Below are 22,708 nucleotides of genomic sequence, written 5' to 3' on the forward strand. Positions count from 1 at the left end.
ATATTACTATGTGGCTTAGATAACAACTAGCCCTTGTTCTGTGATTTTTTTTATTTGTGTCTGACAGCCTGCAGACACACCAACTTGTACTGTGATCCCATTAAATATCACAAGCTGAGTAGAGTTGGGTTAGGTTGTATGGAAGACCGCCCACAAAGAAAGCCCAGATTTCTGCAAAGAATGGTGATGTTTATTCAGTAAGTGGTGCTCTTCCCTTTGAATCAGTACTTAACCAATGTCCCATCATTAAGTAAGGGTGCTGTAGCCTCAGCTAATCAGCAAAACATAAAGGGTCACCTGTCTTCAGAGGTTTCATAGCATCTTTTGTAAAATTAGGGTTGCGTTAATGTGCTCTAGCCAATATTCAAGTACATGGGATGTCATTAGCTAAATTCCCCTGCAGTTTCACTTGCCTATGATTCGTTTCCTGTTGTACATACTGATGTGGAGTTATCCGGTACACTATCACAGAGGTCAGGTACTGTAGCAGAGACAGCTACAACTCAGTGATGTGACAAATGATCTGTCTCTAATCCTAACTAACTTCACAGAAAACAAACTTATTGTTTTCATTTAAGAAAGGAAAGTGAGATCCTTAGCTAAACAGGTGCTATGTAAGTGCAAAGTAACAATAATTTTAAAAAAAAATTATACTTTGCAGCTTCACACATCTTATGTGCAAATTAGGGATTTTGGATGAAGGATTAAGATGTCTGCAATAAAGTATTTTCAGTGACAGCATGACTGGTGCTCTGTTTAAAGAATAATATCCATAAGAATAGTGCCATTCTTGAGTTGGGTGTCCATTGGGCAGTGCATCGAATTAGGTCTCAAACTTTTAATATACATAACTATTTGATTTGAAGGCCAAATCCTTGTTAATGGTCAGTATTTATCACAGTAGTCAGAAGATGTTGATCCACTATTCAATGAAAGCCTCCCCAAACTGTTACCATGTTTCTGAAGCCTCAGTCTTTAATAGCCATGGAACAATCACAATGCTCCTGATGTCTGCTCTGAAAGATTATTTCTAGTTTTCTTAGTTTTGGGTATTTTTTTTTAACTGTTGTCTTAATCCTGCATTTGTTTTGTCTCTTTGTGAAAATAGCCAGTACATTTTAATTTTCACACAGCAACATTTTTTTTAACCAATTTATATATTTCCTCTATTTTATACCCGATGTTCTAGACATGGGCCTCTTTTAACTTTGGTCTGTTGTGTACTTTTCTTTTTAAACATTAGAATAGTATAAATGGTGGGTGAGCAAATTTCTTGTTTTCATCCCATCAGATAGGCACATATTCTTAGCTTCCCCTCCTACTTTTTAATTTGCATCCAAGTGATAGTTTTCAGGTGCTTGCCTGTTTCCCTACTCAGCAATCTGCTCCAATTAGTGCAGTTGGCAGCACTGTAGAAGGCCCTTTTTTTGTGTTACTCATCTCACTGTATTTTGTACACTGCCGCACTGTAGGCAACATTATTGTTTTTTAATCTTTAGTTCACCTACCTTATTTCTGGTTTTACTCCTTCGGCATTGTGCTTTTGTGCAGGTTCCTTGCTCTCCTTTTTCCTTTCAATCTGATATTAGTGGCAATGGCCTCTGGAGCCCTGCCTTTAAATTACATTCGTGGAACTGTTTAATATATTCATTGTAACTGTTTAAATGTTGTTTGCCTGGCCAGGATGGATCAGGCATAATCATTTTTAAATTGGTCAGGTCCTAGTTTGGAACAAGTTATGAATAAAATTTTAAAATGCTTTATGCTTGGTTTGCCACTTAGCCACACAGACCATTTTTAAACCATGCTAATATATCTTAGAGTCCTCTTCTGAATGGATCGTTTAAGTGACTGGCACCCGCTGCCCTTTAGGTAGTTTGAACATTCTTCTGTGGCTGAGTGAGACCTGCACTATTGAGGTGTGGGCCAGGTAAACACGTTTGGCTCCCCATTATTGCTTCCTAGCCCTGTAGGGTGGAGTCTACTGGATTGACCTTCAAACAGTTTTTCAAGGCTCTGTCATTAAAGATCTACCGTGGTAGCATTGTCTCGGCCTTCCCTAGGAGCACCAGTATTTTCTCTACCTAATTTTTTTGAGTCACTGTCATTCCTCTTGAATATGGAAATCTAATTAGTCTATGATGTCACCAATGGCATAATACTAAAACCCTGACTTTAGTGGGAGAGGATGCTAGACTATCAATGTTACATTTAATTATCAAGAAGCTTTACATATGAAATATTCCTTAACAAAGTTATATAGGGGAACAGAATTTCAATAAATTCTCACGAGGTTATGTTTTAAAATAAGGTGTTTCCGATTACTATCTTGCTTCCATAATTTCACTCCCCTCTGCTTTATTATCAGGCATGACTTTAACAGCTAATATCATGGGAACAGTTAGGCTTAAAGGTTAATTCTTTATGCTGCTTAAAAGTTGGGGTTTCAAAATTTTAGGTGGCACATTATGTGAACTCTTTTCTAGCTTTAGAAATTTCAGAGAGATTAATGGGAAGGCAGGGAACCTGAAGGCAACAGTAATAAGAACATGCATTTACAGAGGCTAACAATGTGCTCAACGTGATGGTTCCAAAACACTTAAATGTTTTAATATCAGCAATCATCCCTAGCCCTCTGTCACAGTTCAGTGCAACTGCATCTCTGTTCCTCTTCTGTGGTCCAGCAAGGGCACCTGCTCTAGACTTCATTCTCTGGCTTTCTCCTCTCTTGAGTGGAATACCCTTCTGACTGGGGTATTCCAGGTTGCATGGACCCCTGGCTATACTGTGACATCCAAGGCAGACACTCTGCTTAAGTAGGCCTGCTTAGTTTCTCTTCAGAGGCTAGTAATAGAGTAATTGCCCACCATTATAAGGTACCACACAGCACTTTGTATGCAAGCCAATTTAAAATCATAACAGAGAAAACACATTTAAAAACAATTAAGCCCCTCCCCCCTACACATGCTAATAAGCTTACTAGAGATCACCCCAACCCTAACATGGGCTCTGGCAGGAGCAGTCCTTCAAAACCCTGTCCAAGGGGTTTCCTCATGGTTTCAAGTTCATTACAGTTTCAGCTCAGATCAAGCACAGTGTCTTCCCTAAGGATTGGAGCCCTCCATAGACCTGTCCATTTGCACGAACAGGAAGAAGGCCCTGAGTCTGTTTAAAACAAGGCTATTTACCCAAAAATCCTTTATCTGTTGGTTCCTGGAGAATTCAGTTTGAACTATTATATACAAACCTCTCCAGGAGGTGGCTTCAAAGGGCTAATAATGGAAGGAATTACATTAGCATCCCTCTGCTCTTAGAGAAGTTACATGTGATTCTATAATACATACACAACTGCATTTTTAATACAATTGACCCCAAAGGTACTAATTCTAATTCAGTAAGGTTCAAATTAATTCAGTAAAGTTTATCTTAATTCCATAAGGTTTGTTCTGGATATTGCAGGATATTGTCAGTTTGTCACACCCTCTATCTGTAACAAATACTTAATGGTAATCAAGAATTGAATTGGTCCAAAATCCAGAGCTTGCTATATCAGTGCCAAAAATGCATTGCTACTCTGGACAACTGACACCTTTAGATCTTTTATGTTACGTGTCTTGTAAATGGAGCTCCAATCCTATACAGTAGTGTTTCTCAACCTGGGGATCGTGGGATGGGTTTAGGGAGGTTGCAAGCAGGGACAGCATTACGGGTAGGAAGTAGGGCAACTACTTGGAGTCCAACACCACAGGGGGCCCTGGGAAGTGAATGTAAGTGTTTCAGCCGTGCGTCCTGCAGGGGTGCTGAAGCCCTGTGGCCCAAGCTGAAGGTAGGGGGTTGCAAGTTTTTCTAGTGGGGGGATGGTGTCATGTTTTGTCTTAAGTCCAAAGGGGGTCGCCATCTCAAAAAGGTTGAAAAACACAGCATTTCCAGACAGGTTGGACGGGGCTGCAAGAAATTGGATGTTAAAATCAGGTTGATAACTATTTCATCTTTTTCTGTCACTCTGCTCCAATGTGACTGTTTTTTAAAATTTTCAATAATTAACATTTATATAAAAATGCTTTACAATATGGTATGTATATATATATCGACACATATTTCAAAATGAGTAATATATAAATTAGTACTCTTTGTGCTTTCAGTTGTTATGGTCTTGGGAAGGTAAAGAAAACAGTGCCAATGAAGGAAGATGTACATAGTTGGAGTATCCTTAAAATAGGTGTAATTCATTTTCTTTTCAGGTAGCTTTCCTTAACTTTAAACTTAACGGCCTTTCCACATAAATTTTCTCTTGTTTGCACAAATATTTGACTGCTCATTTAAAAACTCATTAGAAACTCTAAAAACCATATGACAGACCTAAACCCAGTGTAAAGCAAGTGAATCTCTGCTTATATATTATAATTGAAAATTCTACCACATGTCAAATTACAGATCAGAAAACCATTTGATTTTAAAGTTATAAAAAGAAGATAATTACACATTTTAAACCTATTTTTGCATGATTAACAGCGTAATGGTAACATCTGTTGAATATATGTAAATAGGCAAACTCCAGTACATTCAAAGTTTAGGCCAACACTGTAATCCTTATATAATTATGTCCTTTTCTCCCCTTTCCCATATTGTCATGAGTTAAAGACAATCTGTCAACTTTTCTGTAACATTTTCTGAATTCTGAATTTTTATTTGTTGTTCATTAATCAACTTCCTCATATTTTTCCTATGTTGTTCTGCACAATATGCAGATCTCTTCTCCCCCCCCCCCCCACACACACCTGCACCCAACTTGCGTCTGGTGAGATGGTGACAGACAGGATCACTAGCTGGCCTGAGGAAAACCACAAGTAGTATATAATATTATTGGTGTATGGTATACAATTCAGAATTTGCACAATCAGGAAGAAGCCAGATGTATAGGGCCCTACCAAATTTACAGCCATGAAAAATGCGTCACTGACCATGAAATCTGATATATCTCCAAACCCCCCCCCCACCCGAAGTCTGGTCTTTTGTGTGCTTTTACCCTATACTGTACAGATTTAATAGAATCATAGAATATCTGGGTTGGAAGGGACCTCAGGAGGTTATCTAGTACAATCTAGTCTAATCTATCAAGTTGATTGCTGGCTTTGCTCAGTCTGAATGAGAACTGAGCCCTGTGTATAGGGATGGAATATTTTTCATTCACTGGAACATCCCATAGACTGTCATTTCATGGTACACAAACGTGAAGCTAAATCTCTTTATGGGAGCACTTGAGTGTAATATAAGGATTTTGGTACTATGCTTTTCAATCAAGGAGAATAGTTTCCTTGCTTACCAATAAAAAGTGTAAAATAACTTGATCCTGATGATTTACATGTCAAAATAAGCACTGAATATTAAGTTCTAGCTGCTGCTTGCAGAGTTTCTGTAGCCAGTGTTACAAAGGAGGAATCATTTATCACTTTTAACAGTTTAATTTGTGCTGCAGTCAGGATTGTTAATTTTGACTGGTTTTAAAACAAGAACTCACAAGTTCATTGGCATACACAGGATAACTGGTTACAAGTGTGTGTATATTGCCCACCCTTTTACCATAATATCTGAATAGAAGTGTGTGTGTGTAAATTATCTGCATATATCACTACATAAGCAGATGTATAATACAAGTGTGTATATACATACACAGATAAAGCATGTGTAAATGTATATGGGTACAGTTTTATCTTAATTATAAAGAGACACACATAGATATCCAGTTATATAAAGTATAGAATTTCCATGTTGTGATCCGTTTCTTACAACGTGCTTCACAAAATAGTTATATAGATCAGTTCTGTGAGCGGAGCAGCTTATATCTTAATTTGGACAAAATGGAAAAATAGTTATTACATAGGGTAATTGTTCATGAATGAGATTTTCCTGAGTGCTAATATTAATTCCAGTCTTGTTTTTATGTCTTGATTAATTTAATTCTCGTCCATGATGATCATAAATAGTACCTGAGCTATCAACTAGTTTTATATGTAAATTATTCTAGGACTGTCAAGTGATTAAAAAAAATTAATCCCAATTAATTGTGCTGTTAATAATAAATACATTTATTTAAATATTTTTGTATGTTTACATTTTCAAATATATTGATTTTAATTATAACAGAGTATACGAAGTGCTCACTTCATATTTATTTTTGATTACAAATATTTGCACTGTAAAAAAACAAAGAAATAGTATTTTTCAATTCCACAATTACAAGTACTGTAGTGCAATCTCTTTATCGTGAAAGTTGAACTTACAAATGTAGAATTATGTACAAAAGAAACCGGCATTCAAAAATAAAACCGTGTAAAACTTTTGAGCCTATGAGTCCACTCTGTCCTACTTCTTGTTCAGCCAATCACTCAAAAAACCCACGTTTGTTTACATTTGCAGAAGATAATGCTGCCTGCTTCTTGTTTATAATGCCACCTGAAAGTGAGACCAGGCATTTGCATGGCACTGTTGTAGCTGGCATTGCAAAATATTTACGTGCCAGATGTGCTAAAGATTCATATATCCCTTCATGCTTCAGCCATCGTTCGAGAGGACATGTATCCATGCTAATGATGAATTCTGCTCAATAATGATCCAAAGCAGTGTGAACTGACACATGTTCATTTTCATCATCTGAGTCAGATGCTACTGGCAGAAGTTTGATTTTTTTTTTTTTTTGGGTGGTTTGGATTTTGTAGTTTCCGCATTGGTGTGTTGCTCTTATAAGATTTCTGAAAGCATGTGCCACATCTCGTCCCTCTGAGATTTTGGAAGGCACTTCAGATTTTTAAACCTTGGGTCAAGTGTTGTATCTATCTGTAGAAATTTAACACTGGTACCCTTTTTGTATTTTGTCGCGTCTGCTGTGAAAGTGTTCTTAAAATGAACAACATGTGGTGTGTCATAATCAGAGACTCCTATAACATGAAATATATGGCAGAATGTGGATAAAACAGAGCAAGAGACATACAGTTCTCCCCCAAGGAGTTCAATCGTAAATTTAACTAATGCATTATTTTTTTAATGAGCGTCATCAGCATGGAAGCATGTCCTCTGGAATAGTGGCCGAAGCACGAAGGAGCATATGAATGTTTAGCATATCTGGTACATAAATATCTTGCAATACCAGCTACAAAAGTGCCATGCAAACATCTGTTTTCACTTTCAGGTGACATCGTAGATAAGAAGTGGGCAGCATTATCTCCCATAAATGTAGACAAATTTGTTTGACTTAGCGATTGGCTGAACAAGAAGTTGGACTGAGTGGACTTGTAGGCTCTAAAGTTTTACATTGTTTTGTTTTTGAGTGCGGTTATGTAACAAAAAAAATTCTACTTTTGTAAGTTGCGCTTTCATGATAAAGAGATTGCACTACAGTACTTGGATAAGGTGAAGAAAAATACTATTTCTTTTATCAGTTTTACAGTGAAAATATTTATAATAAAAAATAATATAAAGTGAGCACAGTAGACTTTGTATTCTCTGTTTTAATTGAAATTAATAGATTTGAAAATGTAGAAAAACATCGACAAATATTTAATACATTTCAATTGGTATTCTGTTTAACTGTGTGATTAAAACTGCGATTAATCATGATTAATTTTTTAAAATCTTTTTGAGTTAATTGCGTGAATTAACTGCGATTAATCAACAACCCTAATACATTCCTATGATGAGAGGACCTCCACAACAAAGATTTCTAGATACAATCTGATTTCTCCCAAAATTTGAAGGCAGTTGCTGTGGCTGAGGGGGAACGTGAAATGGTATCTGATCCCGGCTGGGTTGCAGGGTAGTATTTGTATTCGCTTCTCTTTTTTTATTTGATCGATATGAGGTGTCAGTGATGAGTGTCTGATGTGTCGATACGGTATCCAGTGTGATGTTACATGGTTTGTTTTTCATTTATTATAGATCTCAAGAAAACTCTTGCAGTCTTACTGGATAATATCTTGGAGCGTATTGGCAAGCTAGAGTCCAAGGTGGAGAACCTTGTAATTAATGGCACCGGAGCAAACTCTACCAACAGTACCGCCACTGCTGCTCCCAGTTTAGGAACAGTTGAAAAGCTCAACGTAGCAGGTAGGTGTGAAAACTGTTTAGAATTTCAACTCTATTTTATTGTGTAAAGACACAGTAATACTGATACCCTTTAGTTGAAAGCACGACGTTTTATGAGCTCTTCAGAAATAAGATGGCAAAACTGATTAATTGCTTTTCATTTGGGGAAACCAAAAGTAAAAACCGAACCTGTGTCATAAAAAGATATGCGCGTGTGGTCTCCTTCTAGTGGAGTGGAAAATTAGCTGCTATGCAGGCTTCACACTACATAACATGTTTGTCAGCCTCTGCTGAAAGAGGCTTATGAATAGGGAATGGACTAGTTTGAGTGCAGTGATGCAGGCAAGGACTGAAGTATAATAGCAGAACTGGAATGGGGGTCTTGAAAGCCATATTGTTGGATTTGAAACTGTTTTAATCCCTCATGCCAATTTAACACATCTTCACAGTATATAGGGACAGGTTTGGGAGAGGAAGAAGCGCATTAACATTTTGTCACTATCTCAAAAAGTTTGATTACTTGGTTTTGTGTAAATCGGTTTTTGTGCATTTTGTCTGTCCTTTAACAGATTTTAATGGTGCAGCCAATACCTATCCAAATAAGCAATAAAGCAGACATTTTAATAACTTATAATTACACCACAGCCTCAGCATCAACCAAGATGTAAGACTCTCCTTCCCTGTTATGTCCAGTAGTTCCTGTGATTTGACAAGGAAATCACATACTGCGCAATCCTGTTTGTTAGAATAGTCTTTAGTTTAAATGTGTCATAGTTTGAATAAACTGTGGTTTGAAAAGTTCTCTTACTAATTTTATTTGTGTTGGATTGACATTATTGCCTGTCAGTGTATTTAAGGCATGTAGTCCAGTGGCAGCAGTATGTCTCTGGGACCTGTGTATCCACATAGGGCTTTACTCTTTCAGCAGTCCTGCACTAAATTCTGCACGCACTTGACCCACCAGCCAGAGATTGCTATCCCCCATTCCCTGTCTACCTCTGGTGCTGGTGGGCCCAAGGAGATAGCGAGTGCTCTTGTTCGTTTGGAAGTTAGTGCTTCAGCCCCACAACCAGGTTTTCCAGTCCAGGGAGGGCATCATAGCCAGACTGTGCATAGCCGAAAGAACGTACGAACGGCCATACTGGGTCAGACCAAAGATCCATCTAGCCCAGTATCCTGTCTTCTGACAGTGGCCAGTGCCAAGTGTTCCAGAACAGTTAATCAAGTGATCCATCCTGTCGCCCATTTCCAAAGCTGGTGAGTGAGGGGCAGGGGTTGGGCAGGAATTTCAGCAGCCTGAGGCCTTGTTTACAGCCGGGTTTTGTACCAGTATAATATTTCAGATAGGCGTGTGATTTTTGTACCCAAATAAAATGGTACAATCCTTCGTATGGATGCAGTGGTATCAGTATAACGTTGCCTTATATTGGTGTAGTTTATTCTCCTTCCCTATGGTAATGGCTATGCTGATAGAAGACACCTTTATAGTAATATAGCTGTGTCCACACTAGGCGCTGTACCGCTTTAATTAAGCCAGTATAGTTAAAGGGCAGGTCTTCAGTACCTGCCGGATCGGCAGGTAGTGATGGATCTATCCGGGATCGACTTATCGTGTCTCGTCTAGAAGCAATAAATTGTTCCCCAAACATCCTCCCTGTTGATTCCGGAACTCCAGATTGCGAGAGGCAGAAGCGGAGTTGATGGGGGAGTGGCAGCTGTCGACTCGCTGCCATCCTCACGGCCAGGTAAGTCGACCGAAGATACGCTGACTTCAGCTATGCTATTAGCGTAGCTGAAGTTGCATATCTTAGGTCGCATCCCTACCCCCAGTGTAGACCAGGGCTAAGCAATACAACCTTTATGTGTAACCAAGGCCTGAACTGGGCTGCAGGCAAAGAGGGAGGGAGTGGTTGTGGGTATGCAGAGAATGAGTGCTCAGGTACTATGGTAACGTGGGCCATATAATACCTGGATAGATAATTGGGAAAGAAGAACCTAATCATGGATGGAGAAGGAGTTGAGTGGGACCCTGCTCATATTACTTTGTGTAGTTCCTTGGGAAATTTCACCAGCATATAATGATGGCTGTTTAAGCATGACCCTATAACCTTGGGTGCAGTTAAATAATTTTAACCCTCAGGACCAAGTGAAGTTTTCTGACCAGCTTTGATATGCTGTCTAATGTAAATCAGTAATGCTCAATAGTATCAGTTTCTTTCCTGTTATGAAATTGAATTCACAATTAAAAATAAGATACTATAACAAGGCACTTTTAGGAGAATGTGGCACTTACCAGGTTGTTAAATTGTAATGGCTGTCACTTGAAACATACTGCCATTACTCAGTAACACCCTGCCTCTGTCTTACTGCTGAAGATAACTGTGTATAGCATGGCAGGAATAATAGTGCTACAGTACCATTTTTATTATTCTTTTGGGGCATTTACTTTTACATTATCAATTTCTAGATTACTTAACCTTACCTTTTACTAGGTGCATGAATCAGAGGTTAAGATGTACGCTGCTGAAATTACACTTTTCTGACTTAATTGTTGTTGCTCTGCTTTTGGAAGAAAAAACTGAAATAATGAAGACAAATCACCACTCAAGATTGTATTCCTTAAAAGACCCTTACAGTCTGACCGATTTTCACAGTCCACTTGTTTTTATATTGCCTGCTTAGGATGTTTATTATTTTACTCAAGCAGGGCTCTAAGCGCCTTGGTGAGAGAAGATTTATTCACATAATTCCTTTTTTGCCCCTCATAACATATTCCTAGAAGCAAGAAAATAGTTTCCTATGGAGTTCCTTTGGGTAACTGGCAAATAGGAACACTGTCTTAAGTTTCTAATGAACTTTGAACTGTTCTTTTCCTTGTTTGTGCATCCGCATTTCCAATGCAAGAAATGACTAACAAATTCTCACCAAGGCAGTATCAAATACAGCATCCTGCTTGGACAGGAGTCTCATATGGCTTTCAGTGCTAACATTAGTTAAAGGCTTGTGCAAAGGTAGTGGCGGAATTTCACAATTGCCATAAAGAGCCTTCTCCTTTAAATTTTAATTCAATACCAGCCATAGATTTTTAAAGCCAGGGAGGACCATAACGATCATCTAATCTGGCCACCTACCTAACATGGGCCGTAAAGATTAACTCAGCAATTCCTACAGTGGATGGAGTTATTCTGCCCATTTTCTTCTGGGTTTTGACCCTTTCACAGTTCTAGCTATCTGTAGGCTCAATTTAAAATATTTGGATATTTATCATTCTATGCTAGCTTTCACAAGTGCTTCATACACTGTATTTGTACAGCTGTTACTAGGGTGAACTTGTTGTATGGCAAAGAAAAAGACTTCAGTCTCCTTTGGGCTTTCAGCTTTCATTGTCAGTAAATTACCTTTTTAAATTTAAAAGTCTGGGCTAAATTCTACAGTCTTCAGTAGGAACGGGGGGTGGGGGGCGGGAGCTTTTGTTTAAGGGCCAAATAATTTGTCCTTCTGGTACCTCCGTGGGTACTTCTGAATTCTCAGCTAGCCTCAGGGTAGTACAGAACAGGTGAGTGGAATAAGGTTATTTGAGACTAATGGCATGTCCACATGTACAGCACTGCAGCTAAAGAGATGCAACCGCTCTATGTGGAGACGCTCTATGCTGGCGGGACGGAGTTCTCCCGTCAGCATATTAAAACCACCTCTGCAAATGGCAGAAGCTGTGTCAGTGGGAGAAGCTCTCCCACCAACATAGCACTGTGCACATAAGTGTCTATGTTGGTGTAATTTATGTCCCCTGAGGGGGTGGTTTTATTCACACCCCGAGTAACATAAGTTACATAATGGCAAAGGCTATGTCTACATTGCAGCCTATGTCGGCATATCTTAAGTTGCTCAGGGGTATGAATGAACCACCTCCTGAGTGACATAAATTACACCAACATAAGCACTTGTGTGCACAGCACTATGTCAGCGGGAGAACTTGTCCAGCCCACATACCTTCTGCCATTCACAGAGGTGATTTTATTAGGCTGACGGGAGAGCTCTCTCCTGCCGGCATAGAGCATCTTCACCAGATGTGCTGCAGCGGCTCAGCTGAATTGGTACAGTTGTGCTGCTGCAGGACTGTACATGTAGACATGCCTTTAATCTCATGTTCTTGCATGTTAAGAGGCCTGTGGCCAGCCATTTCAAGCTAGAAGTTGGTTGGGTTGAATGTGAGGGATTTGGTTTCTTATTTTTTTTTTTTTTTAAACCAGAAATACTAGTCCTTCCAGAAGGCAGTTTCCTAGCTGTAGTGAAGTTAAGAAGCCATCCAAATGTAGAACAGCACCCTGATAAAATAAACTTGTTTTTTGTTGGGAGAAAAGGTTTATCCTCTGTTAAGCAAACATCATGATTACAGTATCAACCAGAGCTTTAATCTTATCTGTAATGTTTCAGCATCATTTGTTTTAAGTGTTGCATCTGATTTTAGAGAAATGGGTAAACTTGAAAGTTGTCGATATTGTTATAAAGCAAAGCATTTTGTTTCCTAGGGATTTGTTCATTTTATTATAATGTATGTGTACTAGAACTGTCAAGCGATTTTAAAAAAAAATAAATCGCGCTATTAATCGCACTGTTAAACAATAATAGAACACTTATTTAGATATTTTTGGATGTTTTCTACATTTTCAAATATATTGATTTCAATTACAACACAGAATACAAAGTGTACAGTGCTCACTTTATATTTATTTTTTATTACAAATATTTGCACTTTAAAACACAAAAAAAAATATTTCAGTTCACCTAATAAAAGTACTGTAGTGCAATCTCTTTATAATGAAGTTGAACTTAGAAATGTAGAATTATGTAAAAAAAAAAAAACTGCATTCAAAAATAAAACAATGTAAAACTTTAGAACCTATAAGTCCACTGAGTCCTACTTCAGCCAATCACTCGGACAAACAAGTTTGGTTACAATTTGCAGGATATAATGCTGCCCACGTCTCGTTCACAATGTCACCTGAAACTGCGTCCATGTTGCTGACGAGTTCTGCTCAATAACGATCCAAAGCAGAGCGGACCGATGCATGTTCATTTTCATCATCTGAGTCAGATGCCACCAGCAACCAGCAGGTTGATTTTATTTTTTGGTGGTTTGAGTTCTGTAGTTTCTGCCTTGGGGTGTTGCTCTTTTAAGACATCTGAAAGCATGCTCCACACCTCATTCCTCTTAGATTTTGGACAGCACTTCCGATTCTTAAAGCTTGGGTCAAGTGCTGTATCTATCCTTAGAAGTCACACATTGGTGCTTTCTTTGCGTTTTGCCAAATCTGCTGTGAAAGTGTTCTTAAAACAAATGTGCTGGGATATCATCCAAGACTGCTATAACGTGAAATATATGGCAGTATATGGGGCAAACAGAACAGGAGACATTACAGTTCTGCCCCAAGGAGTACAGTCACAAATTTAATGGAAGCATTATTTTTTTAACGAGCATCATCAGCATGGACGCATGTCCTCTGGAGTGGTGGCCGAAGCATGAAGGGCATATGAATGTTTAGCATATCTGGCATGCAAATACCTTGCAGCGTCGGCTACAAAGGTGCCATGCGATAGCCTGTTCTCACCTTCAGGTGACATTGTAAACAAGACGTGGGTAGCAGTAACTCCCGTAAATGTAAACAAACATGTTTGTCTTAGTAATTGGTTGAACAAGAAGTAGGACTTAAGGCTCTAAAGTTTTACATTGTTTTGTTTTTGAGTGCAGTTATGTAACAACAAAAAAATCTACATATGTAAGTTACACTTTCACGATAAAAGGATTGCACTACAGTACTTGTATGAGGTGAACTGAAAAGTACTATTTCTTTTGTTTCATTTTTATAGTGCAAATATTTGTAATAAAAAACAATATAAAGTGAGCACTGTACACTTTATATTCTGTGTTGTAATAGAAATCAATATATTTGAAAATGTAGAAACGCATCCAAAAATATTTAATACATTTCAATTGGTATTCTATTGTTTAACAGAGGCATTAATCACGATTGTTTTTTTAATCGCAGTTAATTTTGAGTTAATCACATGAGTTAACTGTGATTAATCGGCAGCCCTAAATATGTATCCATCAGCTCCAAAAATAAAGATATGTCCATTGCTTTCTTTGTAATATATTATCGTTGGAATCTGTTTTGGTTATTCAGCTATTTCCATGCTGGGTAATTACAAGAAAGTAAACACACAAGGTTTACCATTTTTCTGTTTTATACGCTACAGTGTCTGTGACAGCTTTGGACAAACAGTTCATGAAATCCTGTTAGAGTAACTTACAAAAATTTTAACACTTTCAGTCTAGACTATTATAGGTATCTCTTGAAACCACATCACCACAATAGCTAATGTTTTATTAATATTATTTTAAGTTCTATTTAATATATTATTTTGATGCTGCTTTTGAGCTCTTGAGGTAAGTTAAATTTCAGCAGACTGAAACATTTATAATTAAAAAAATAATTATAAAATGCTGAATTCACTTTTTTTTAATGTTGAGCAATGCAGCAGTCTGGCTTCACTGGTGTGCTATGCAGATGGTACCCACTTAGGGTATGTCTACACTACGAAATTAGGTCGAATTTATAGAAGTTGGTTTTTTAGAAATCGGTTTTATATATTCGAGTGTGTGTGTCCCCACAGAAAATGCTCTAAGTGCATTAAGTGCATTAACTCGGCGGAGTGCTTCCACAGTACCGAGGCAAGCGTCGACTTCCGGAGCATTGCACTGTGGGTAGCTATCCCACAGTTCCCGCAGTCTCCGCTGCCCATTGGAATTCTGGGTTGAGATCCCAATGCCTGATGGGGCTAAAACATTGTCACGGGTGGTTCTGGGTACATATGGTCAGGCCCCCGTTCCCTCCCTCCCTCCGTGAAAGCAAGGGCAGACAATCATTTCGCACCTTTTTTCCTGAGTTACATGTGAAGACGCCATACCACGGCAAGCATGAAGCCCGCTCAGGTAACTATCACCGTATGTCTCCTGGGTGCTGGCAGACGTGGTACTGCATTGCTACACAGCAGCATCAATCCATTGCCTTGTGGCAGCAGACAGTACAGTAAGACTGGTAGCTGTCATCGTCATGTCCGAGGTGCTCCTGGCCAGACATGTGCGCAGCGACTAAATTTGGAGTGACTTGACCATTCTCTTTAGTCCTGCAGTCAGTCCTATTGAACCATCTTATGGTGAGCAGGCAGGCGATACGGATTGCTAGCAGTCCTACTGTACCATCTTCTGCCAGCCAGGCAAGAGATGAGGATGGCTAGCAGTCCAACTGCACCGTCTTCTGCCGAGCAGCCATGAGATGTGGATGGCTTGCAGTCCTTCTGCACTGTCTGCTGCCAGCCAAAGATGTAAAAGATAGATGGAGTGGATCAAAACAAGAAATAGACCAGATTTGTTTTGTACTCATTTGCTCCCCCCGCCCCCCATCTAGGGGACTCATTCCTCTAGGTTACACTGCGGTCACTCACAGAGAAGGTGCAGCGAGGTAAATCTAGCCATGTATCAATAAGAGGCCAGACCAACCTGCTTGTTCCAGTAAGAACAATTACTTAGGGCACCATTTCTTATTGGAACCCTCCGTGAAGTCCTGCCTGAAATACTCATTGATGTAAAGCCACCCCCTTTGTTGATTTTAATTCCTTGTAAGCCAACCCGGTAAGCCATGTCGTCAGTCGCCCCTCCCTCCATCAGAGCAACGGCAGACAAGCGTTCCTCACCTTTTTTCTGTGCAGATGCCATACCAAGGCAAGCATGGAGGCCGCTCAGCTCACTTTGGCAATTAGGAGCACATTAAACACCACACGCATTATCCAGTAGTATATGCAGCACCAGAACCTGGCAGAGTGATACCGGGTGAGGAGGCAACGTCAGCGCGGTCACGTGAGTGATCAGGACATGGACACAGATTTCTCTGAAAGCATGGGCCTTGCCAATGCATGCATCATGGTGCTAATGGGGCAGGTTCATGCTGTGGAACGCCGATTCTGGGCTCGGGAAACAAGCACAGACTGGTGGGACCGCATAGTGTTGCAGGTCTGGGACGATTCCCAGTGGCTGCGAAACTTTCGCATACGTAAGGGCACTTTCATGGAACTTTGTGACTTGCTTTCCCCTGCCCTGAAGCACGAGAATACCAAGATGAGAGCAGACCTCACAGTTGAGAAGCGAGTGGCAATAGCCCTATGGAAGCTTGCAACGCCAGACAGCTACCGGTCAGTTGGGAATCAATTTGGAGTGGGCAAATCTACTGTGGGGGCTGCTGTGATGCAAGTAGCCCACGCGATCAAAGATCTGCTGATATCAAAGGTAGTGACCCTGGGAAAAGTGCAGGTCATAGTGGATGGCTTTGCTGCAATGGGATTCCCTAACTGTGGTGGGGCCATAGACAGAACCCATATCCCTATCTTGGCACCGGAGCACCAAGCCGCCGAGTACATAAACCGCAATGGGGTACTTTTCAATAGTGCTGCAAGCTCTGGTGGATCACAAGGGACGTTTCACCAACATCAACGTGGGATGGCCGGGAAAGGGACATTACGCTCGCATTTTCAGGAACTCTGGTCTGTTTCAAAAGCTGCAGGAAGGGACTTTCTTCCCAGACCAGAAAATAACTGTTGGGGATGTTGAAATGCCTATAGTTATCCTTGGGGACCCAGCCTACCCCTTAATGCCATGGCTCATGAAGCTGTACACAGGCAGCCTGGACAGTAGTCAGGAGCTGTTCAACTACAGGCTGAGCAAGTGCAGAATGGTGGTAGAATGTGCATTTGGATGTTTAAAGGCGCGCTGGCGCAGTTTACTGACTCGCTTTGACCTCAGCGAAACCAGTATTCCCGCTGTTATTACTGCTTGCTGAGTGCTCCACAATATCTGTGAGAGTAAGAGGGAGACGTTTATGGTGGGGTGAGAGGTTGAGGCAAATCGCCTGGCTGCTGGTTACGCGCAGCCAGACACCAGGGTGGTTAGAAGAGCACAGGAGGGCGCGGTATGCATCAGAGAAGCTTTGAAAACCAGTTTCATGACTGGCCAGGCTACGGTGTGAAAGTTCTGTTTGTTTCTCCTTGATGAAACCCCCCACCCCTTGGTTCACTCTACTTCCCTGTAAGCTAACCACCCTCCCCTCCTCCCTTCCATCACTGCTTGCAGAGGCAATAAAGTCATTGTTGCTTCACATTCATGCATTCTTTATTCATTCATCACACAAATAGGGGGATGACTACCAAGGTAGCCCAGGAGGGGTGGTGAAAGAGGGAAGGAAAATGCCACACAGCACTTTAAAAGTTTACAACTTTAAAATTTATTGAATGCCAGGCTTCTGTTTTTTGGGCAATCCTCTGTGGTGGAGTGGCTGGATGGCTGGAGGCCCCCCCACCGCGTTCTTGGGTGTCTGGGTGTGGAGGCTATGGAACTTGGGGAGGAAGGCGGTTGGCTACACAGGGGCTGTAGTGGCAGTCTGTGCTCCAGCTGCCTTTGCTGCAGCTCAACCATACACTGGAGCATACTGGTTTGATCCTCCAGCAGCCTCAGCATTGAATCCTGCCTCCTCTCATCACGCTGCCGCCACATTTGAGCTTCAGCCCTGTCTTCAGCCCGCCACTTACTCTCTTCAGCCTGCCACCTCTCCTCCCGGTCATTTTGTGCTTTCCTGCACTCTGACATTATTTGCCTCCACGCATTCGTCTGTGCTCTGTCAGTGTGGGAGGACAGCATGAGCTCAGAGAACATTTCATCACGAGTGCGTTTTTTTTTCTTTCTAATCTTCACTAGCCTCTGGGAGAAGATCCTGTGATCATTGAAACACATGCAGCTGGTGGAGAAAAAAAAGGGACAGCGGTATTTAAAAAGACACATTTTATAAAACAGTGGCTACACTCTTTCAGGGTAAACCTTGCTGTTAACATTACATACATAGCACATGTGCTTTCATTTCAAGGTCGTATTTTGCCTCCCCCCACCGTGTGGCTACCCCCTCAACCCTCCGTCCTCCCTGTGGCTAGCAGCGGGGAACATTTCTGTTCAGCCACAGGCAAACAGCCCAGCAGGAATGGGCTCCTCTGAGTGTCCCCTGAAGAAAAGCACTCTATTTCAACCAGGTGACCATGAATGATATCTCACTCTCCTGAGGATAACACAGAGAGATAAAGAACGGATTTTGTTTGAACTCCAGCAAACATACACTGCAATGCTTTGTTGTACAATGATTCCCGAGTACGTGTTACTGGCCTGGAGTGGTAAAGTGTCCTACCATGGAGGACGCAATAAGGCTGCCCTCCCCAGAAACCTTTTGCAAAGGCTTTGGGAGTACATCCAGGAGAGCCGCGAATGCCAGGGCAAATTAATCCTGTCACATGCTTGCTTTTAAACCATGTATAGTATTTTAAAAGGTACACTCACCGGAGGTCCCTTCTCTGCCTGCCGGGTCCAGGAGGCAGCTTTGGGTGGGTTTGGTGGGTACTGGCTCCAGGTCCAGGGTGAGAAACAGTTCCTGGCTGTCGGGGAAACCGGTTTCTCCGCTTGCTTGCTGTGAGCTATCTACAACCTCATTATCATCATCATCTTCGTCCACAAAACCTGCTTCCGTGTTGCTTCCATCTCCATTGAAGGAGTCAAACAACACGGCTGGGGTAGTGGTGGCTGAACCCCCTAAAATAGCATGCAGCTCATCATAGAAGTGGCATGTTTGGGGCTCTGACCCGGAGCGGCCGTTCGCCTCTCTGGTTTTCTAGTAGGCTTGCCTCAGCTCCTTAAGTTTCACGTGGCACTGCTTCGGGTCCCTGTTATGGCCTCTGTCCTTCATGCCCTGGGAGATTTTGACAAGGGTTTTGGCATTTCGAAAACTGGAATGGAGTTCTGATAGCACGGATTCCTCTCCCCATACAGCAATCAGATCCCGTACCTCCCGTTCGGTCCATGCTGGAGCTCTTTTGCAATTCTGGGACTCCATCATGGTCACCTCTGTTGATGAGCTCCGCACGGTCACCTTCAGCTTGCCACGCTGGCCAAATGAGATTCAAAAGTTCGCAGTTCTTTTCCTCTCTACCTGGCCAGTGCATCTGAGTTGAGAGTGCTGTCCAGAGCGGTCACAATGGAGCACTCTGGGATAGCTCCCGGTGGCCAATACCATCGAATTGTGTCCACAGTACCCCAAATTCAACCCGGCAAGGCCAATTTAAGCACTAATCCACTTGTCAGGGGTGGAGTAAGGAAATCGATTTTAAGAGCCCTTTAAGTCGAAATAAAGGGCTTCATCGTGTGGACGGGTGCAGGTTTACATCGATTTAACGCTGCTAAATTCGATCTAAAGTCCTAGTGTAGACCAGGGCTTAGACTGTCACAGTAAATTAAGGCCTGAATCCTGGAATCTGACCCCTGAAGGTAGATTCCTTCTCCTGTCCAGTGTAATTCATTGAAGTCAGTGGAGCTCCATGCAGGCATAAGGTCCAGTCACAAAGGAGACTACAACATATACAATTGACATCTGTTCTTTAATCTATAATATGTAGCAGAGAGATTAACAATGTTGGGATCTGTATTATTTTATCTCTTCAATCAAAATGTTGGTCTGTTTTACTGAATTTTATATATTGAGTTTAATATGTACAGTTGTGATACCTGAGCAAGCATAGGAGTTGTTACTATTGGATGAAACAGAAAAGGGATGGATCTTATTCATGCACGCACACATTCATTGTATTCATATCCTCATACACCCACACACTCACACAGGTGGAGAGTTACCGGAGACAGCAGAGGAAGCCGAAGCATTGTACATCTGGTGTGTCTGCCTGTGGTCATGGATCCGGGCCAGCGAGCAGGTCAAGAAGCAGGGGGCTTGTGTACATGCCTTCTTCCTTTTGCTGGAACTGGGTGGCTCCCGTCACATACACTGAGTTTCTCCTTCTGTGTCCATCACCGAGAAGCATTCCCAGACCTTGTTCCTTTCATACATACCAGGTTCTTTTCTTTACAGCACCCCATGATTGCTTTCTCAGGGCAGATTACATCAGACACACCTGGCTCTGGGCTCTTTTCTCCTTGCAGTTCCTCTCCGCCCAGTCCCACATATGCTCCCTTATCTCCCCCACACACTCCCTTTTTCACACTCTCCCTGATCGCATGATGAAATGTTCCAAAGCTTGGGGGTTATACAAGTGGTAACTGAAAAGGTCAAAGCTTGCAAAAGATAGTCTTTTAAATTTTCTATGCTAACAATGACTAAAAGTTGCAAAGTTTGCAAAAGTTTACAGAACTTAATGATCTAGCAATGACTGAAAAGTTACAGATCTTACAATTGCATTCTACTGGATTGAGTGGAGGCTTTATGCAACATGCGTGATTAAGTATTTTCGGTTAAAAATGATAACTTCCTTCCCCTCATTTGATATATTTCATTTACCCTTTTTCATTAGCACTTGGATACTGGTTCTGATCTCAAGAAGAAAAAGCCAGTATGCTTTATAAAACTTAATTTTAAAATGGGATCACATAATAGGGCAAATTCACTGGTAGCATGAGAAGGTGCAGTGGTTGTATGGCAGTGGTGTGTGTGTGTGTATGTAACTGTTTAGGGAACACTTTTTATAAAATGTAATGCTGCTATTTCCTCTTTCTCCCAATAGTTCAATGCCAAAGTGGAACATTAAAATACTGCATAAATACATGCCATTTGAACACAAAAAAGTAGAAGTTTCTATTTTAAAGTACAAATGCTGATTCTTCATTAAATACATAGACAAAAGGATTATGCGGAGTACAGAAAAGAATCATATGATATAGGTAGATCACATAATACAAGAAAGGTACTTAAATATGCTATAACTCAGTCCTTGTCTTAGAAGTGAGCATTTGACAATAGTCCTCTCACCAGTTACCTCACCACGTGAAAGGGGAAGAGGGGTATTGAGAAGCTGGTGAAACTATTCAGTAGTTTCTGGCTCCTCTGATTTCTTGGACCTCTCCATCTCTGTTGGGTTTCCGACATGATATAATACTCAGTACTAGCTACTGTGACAACACCGGTGATTGATCTCTGTAGGATGATGGATTGCGTTTCCAGCTCTGACAGATGGAGGGACCTGGAAGAAAGCCAGCTCACATAAACTCATTCCAGATGAGCTGGAAGAGATACTTGTTGGCACTGGGAAACACTGAAGATTTGACTAGGGCTGTGTCTGCACCCTCATTTGAAGGATATAAGTTCATCAGCAGTCAGTGGGTCACAACCTTGATCCTTACTAGATTCATCTGTTTTAATTTCTGCTTAGTAGCAATGGAAATTAAGTTGAGTTGTTCAAATGAGTGCATTCTTACCTCTGAGATGCAGACCCCACTGTGATGATCCCCTGGTGTTATCTGGACCGGTGATCCACTAGGTCACTCCAGTCCTTGACTCTGGGAGCCAGCCTTACCCTGCTCTACTGTGAGAACCCCTGTTCCTGGGCTGTTCACGCACAGCCTCTGGCATGTAAGCTGCCCCTTGGATTGTGCAACTGAATGACACTAGGCAATATCTCTGGTCCCAGACACAACCCTAGGAACCTCCATCTTGCGGTGTCCAGTTATGCCTGCTGGATGCTGCAACCTTATATGAGTTCGTCAATTTAACAAAGAAAGTGATATGCACCAGGCTTCTTATCCCAAGGGGAGTCTCTGACACTCTTCAAACCAAATGCACTGCTTCAGGTAGAATAAACAAACACATTTATTAACTACAGAGAGAGATTTTAAGTGCCTAGAAGTCAAAGCACAAAAAATCAGATTTGGTCAAATGAAATAAAAGCAAAACACATTCTAAGCTGATCTTAACACTTTCAGTGTCCTTACAAACTTAGATGCTTCTCACCACAGGCTGGCTGGTTGCCCTTCAGCCAGGCTCTCCCCTTTGATCAGTGCTTCAGTCGCTCGGTGGTGATGTCTGTAGATGGAGGTGGAAGAGAGAGGAAGGGCATGGCAAATGTCTCTCCCTTTTATCATGTTCTTCTCTCTTGGCTTTGCGCGCCGCCTCGTCCCTTCAGAGTCAGGTGAGCATTACCTCATCGTAGTCCCAAACTGACCAAAAGAAGGGGGGTGACTCACTCGAGAGTCCAACAGATCCTTTGTTGCTGCCTAGGCCAGTGTCCTTTGTTCCTGTGAGGCTGGATTAGAATCACAGAGTGTTAGGGTTGGAAGAGACCTCAGGAGGTTTGTCCCATACATGCCCTGACAAGGTGTGAACTTCCTCTCTGCTCTTGGACAGTTTTTGCCTGGGCTTGTTTTAAGCCATGAGGACACATTTTCAGCCCCATAACTATATACATGAAATTACAACCTATAACATTACTGTAACAACAATTACTATAACATCGTTATAACAACAATGCTCAGTGCATCATGAGCCTTCCAAAGACACCCGACTGGCAAACTTTGGATACCACATAATCATTTTATAAAGATAAACATGGGGGTGTAAGGTGTTCCCCTGAGGCACAGAACGTCACACCCACCATGTTTGTTTTCCTGCCTTCATCATCTCTAGGTTGGACTGCTATGTGTTGTACCTGGGTGTACCTTTTGACATGTAGCCTTTGGCTAGTGCAGAATACAGCAGTACAC

The 22,708-nt window shown here is 41.3% G+C and overlaps 1 protein-coding gene across 7 annotated transcripts in view; it reads left to right on the top strand.

The window, feature by feature from the left end:
- The window catches only part of MGAT5 (alpha-1,6-mannosylglycoprotein 6-beta-N-acetylglucosaminyltransferase), a 235,733-nt gene that overhangs the window by 91,684 nt on the left and 121,341 nt on the right, over positions 1-22,708 (top strand). For 6 of the 7 annotated variants that reach the window (XM_073305297.1, XM_073305301.1, XM_073305300.1 and 3 more), the window contains one exon: positions 7,933-8,100. In XM_073305297.1, the coding sequence (XP_073161398.1) occupies positions 7,933-8,100 (168 nt within the window). Of the gene's footprint in view, positions 1-7,932; positions 8,101-22,708 lie in introns of those variants that run through there. The other variant, XM_073305303.1, reaches the window with a different exon arrangement.

This window comes from Lepidochelys kempii, chromosome 11 (assembly GCF_965140265.1).
Source record: "Lepidochelys kempii isolate rLepKem1 chromosome 11, rLepKem1.hap2, whole genome shotgun sequence".
Classification (NCBI taxonomy): domain Eukaryota; kingdom Metazoa; phylum Chordata; order Testudines; family Cheloniidae; genus Lepidochelys; species Lepidochelys kempii.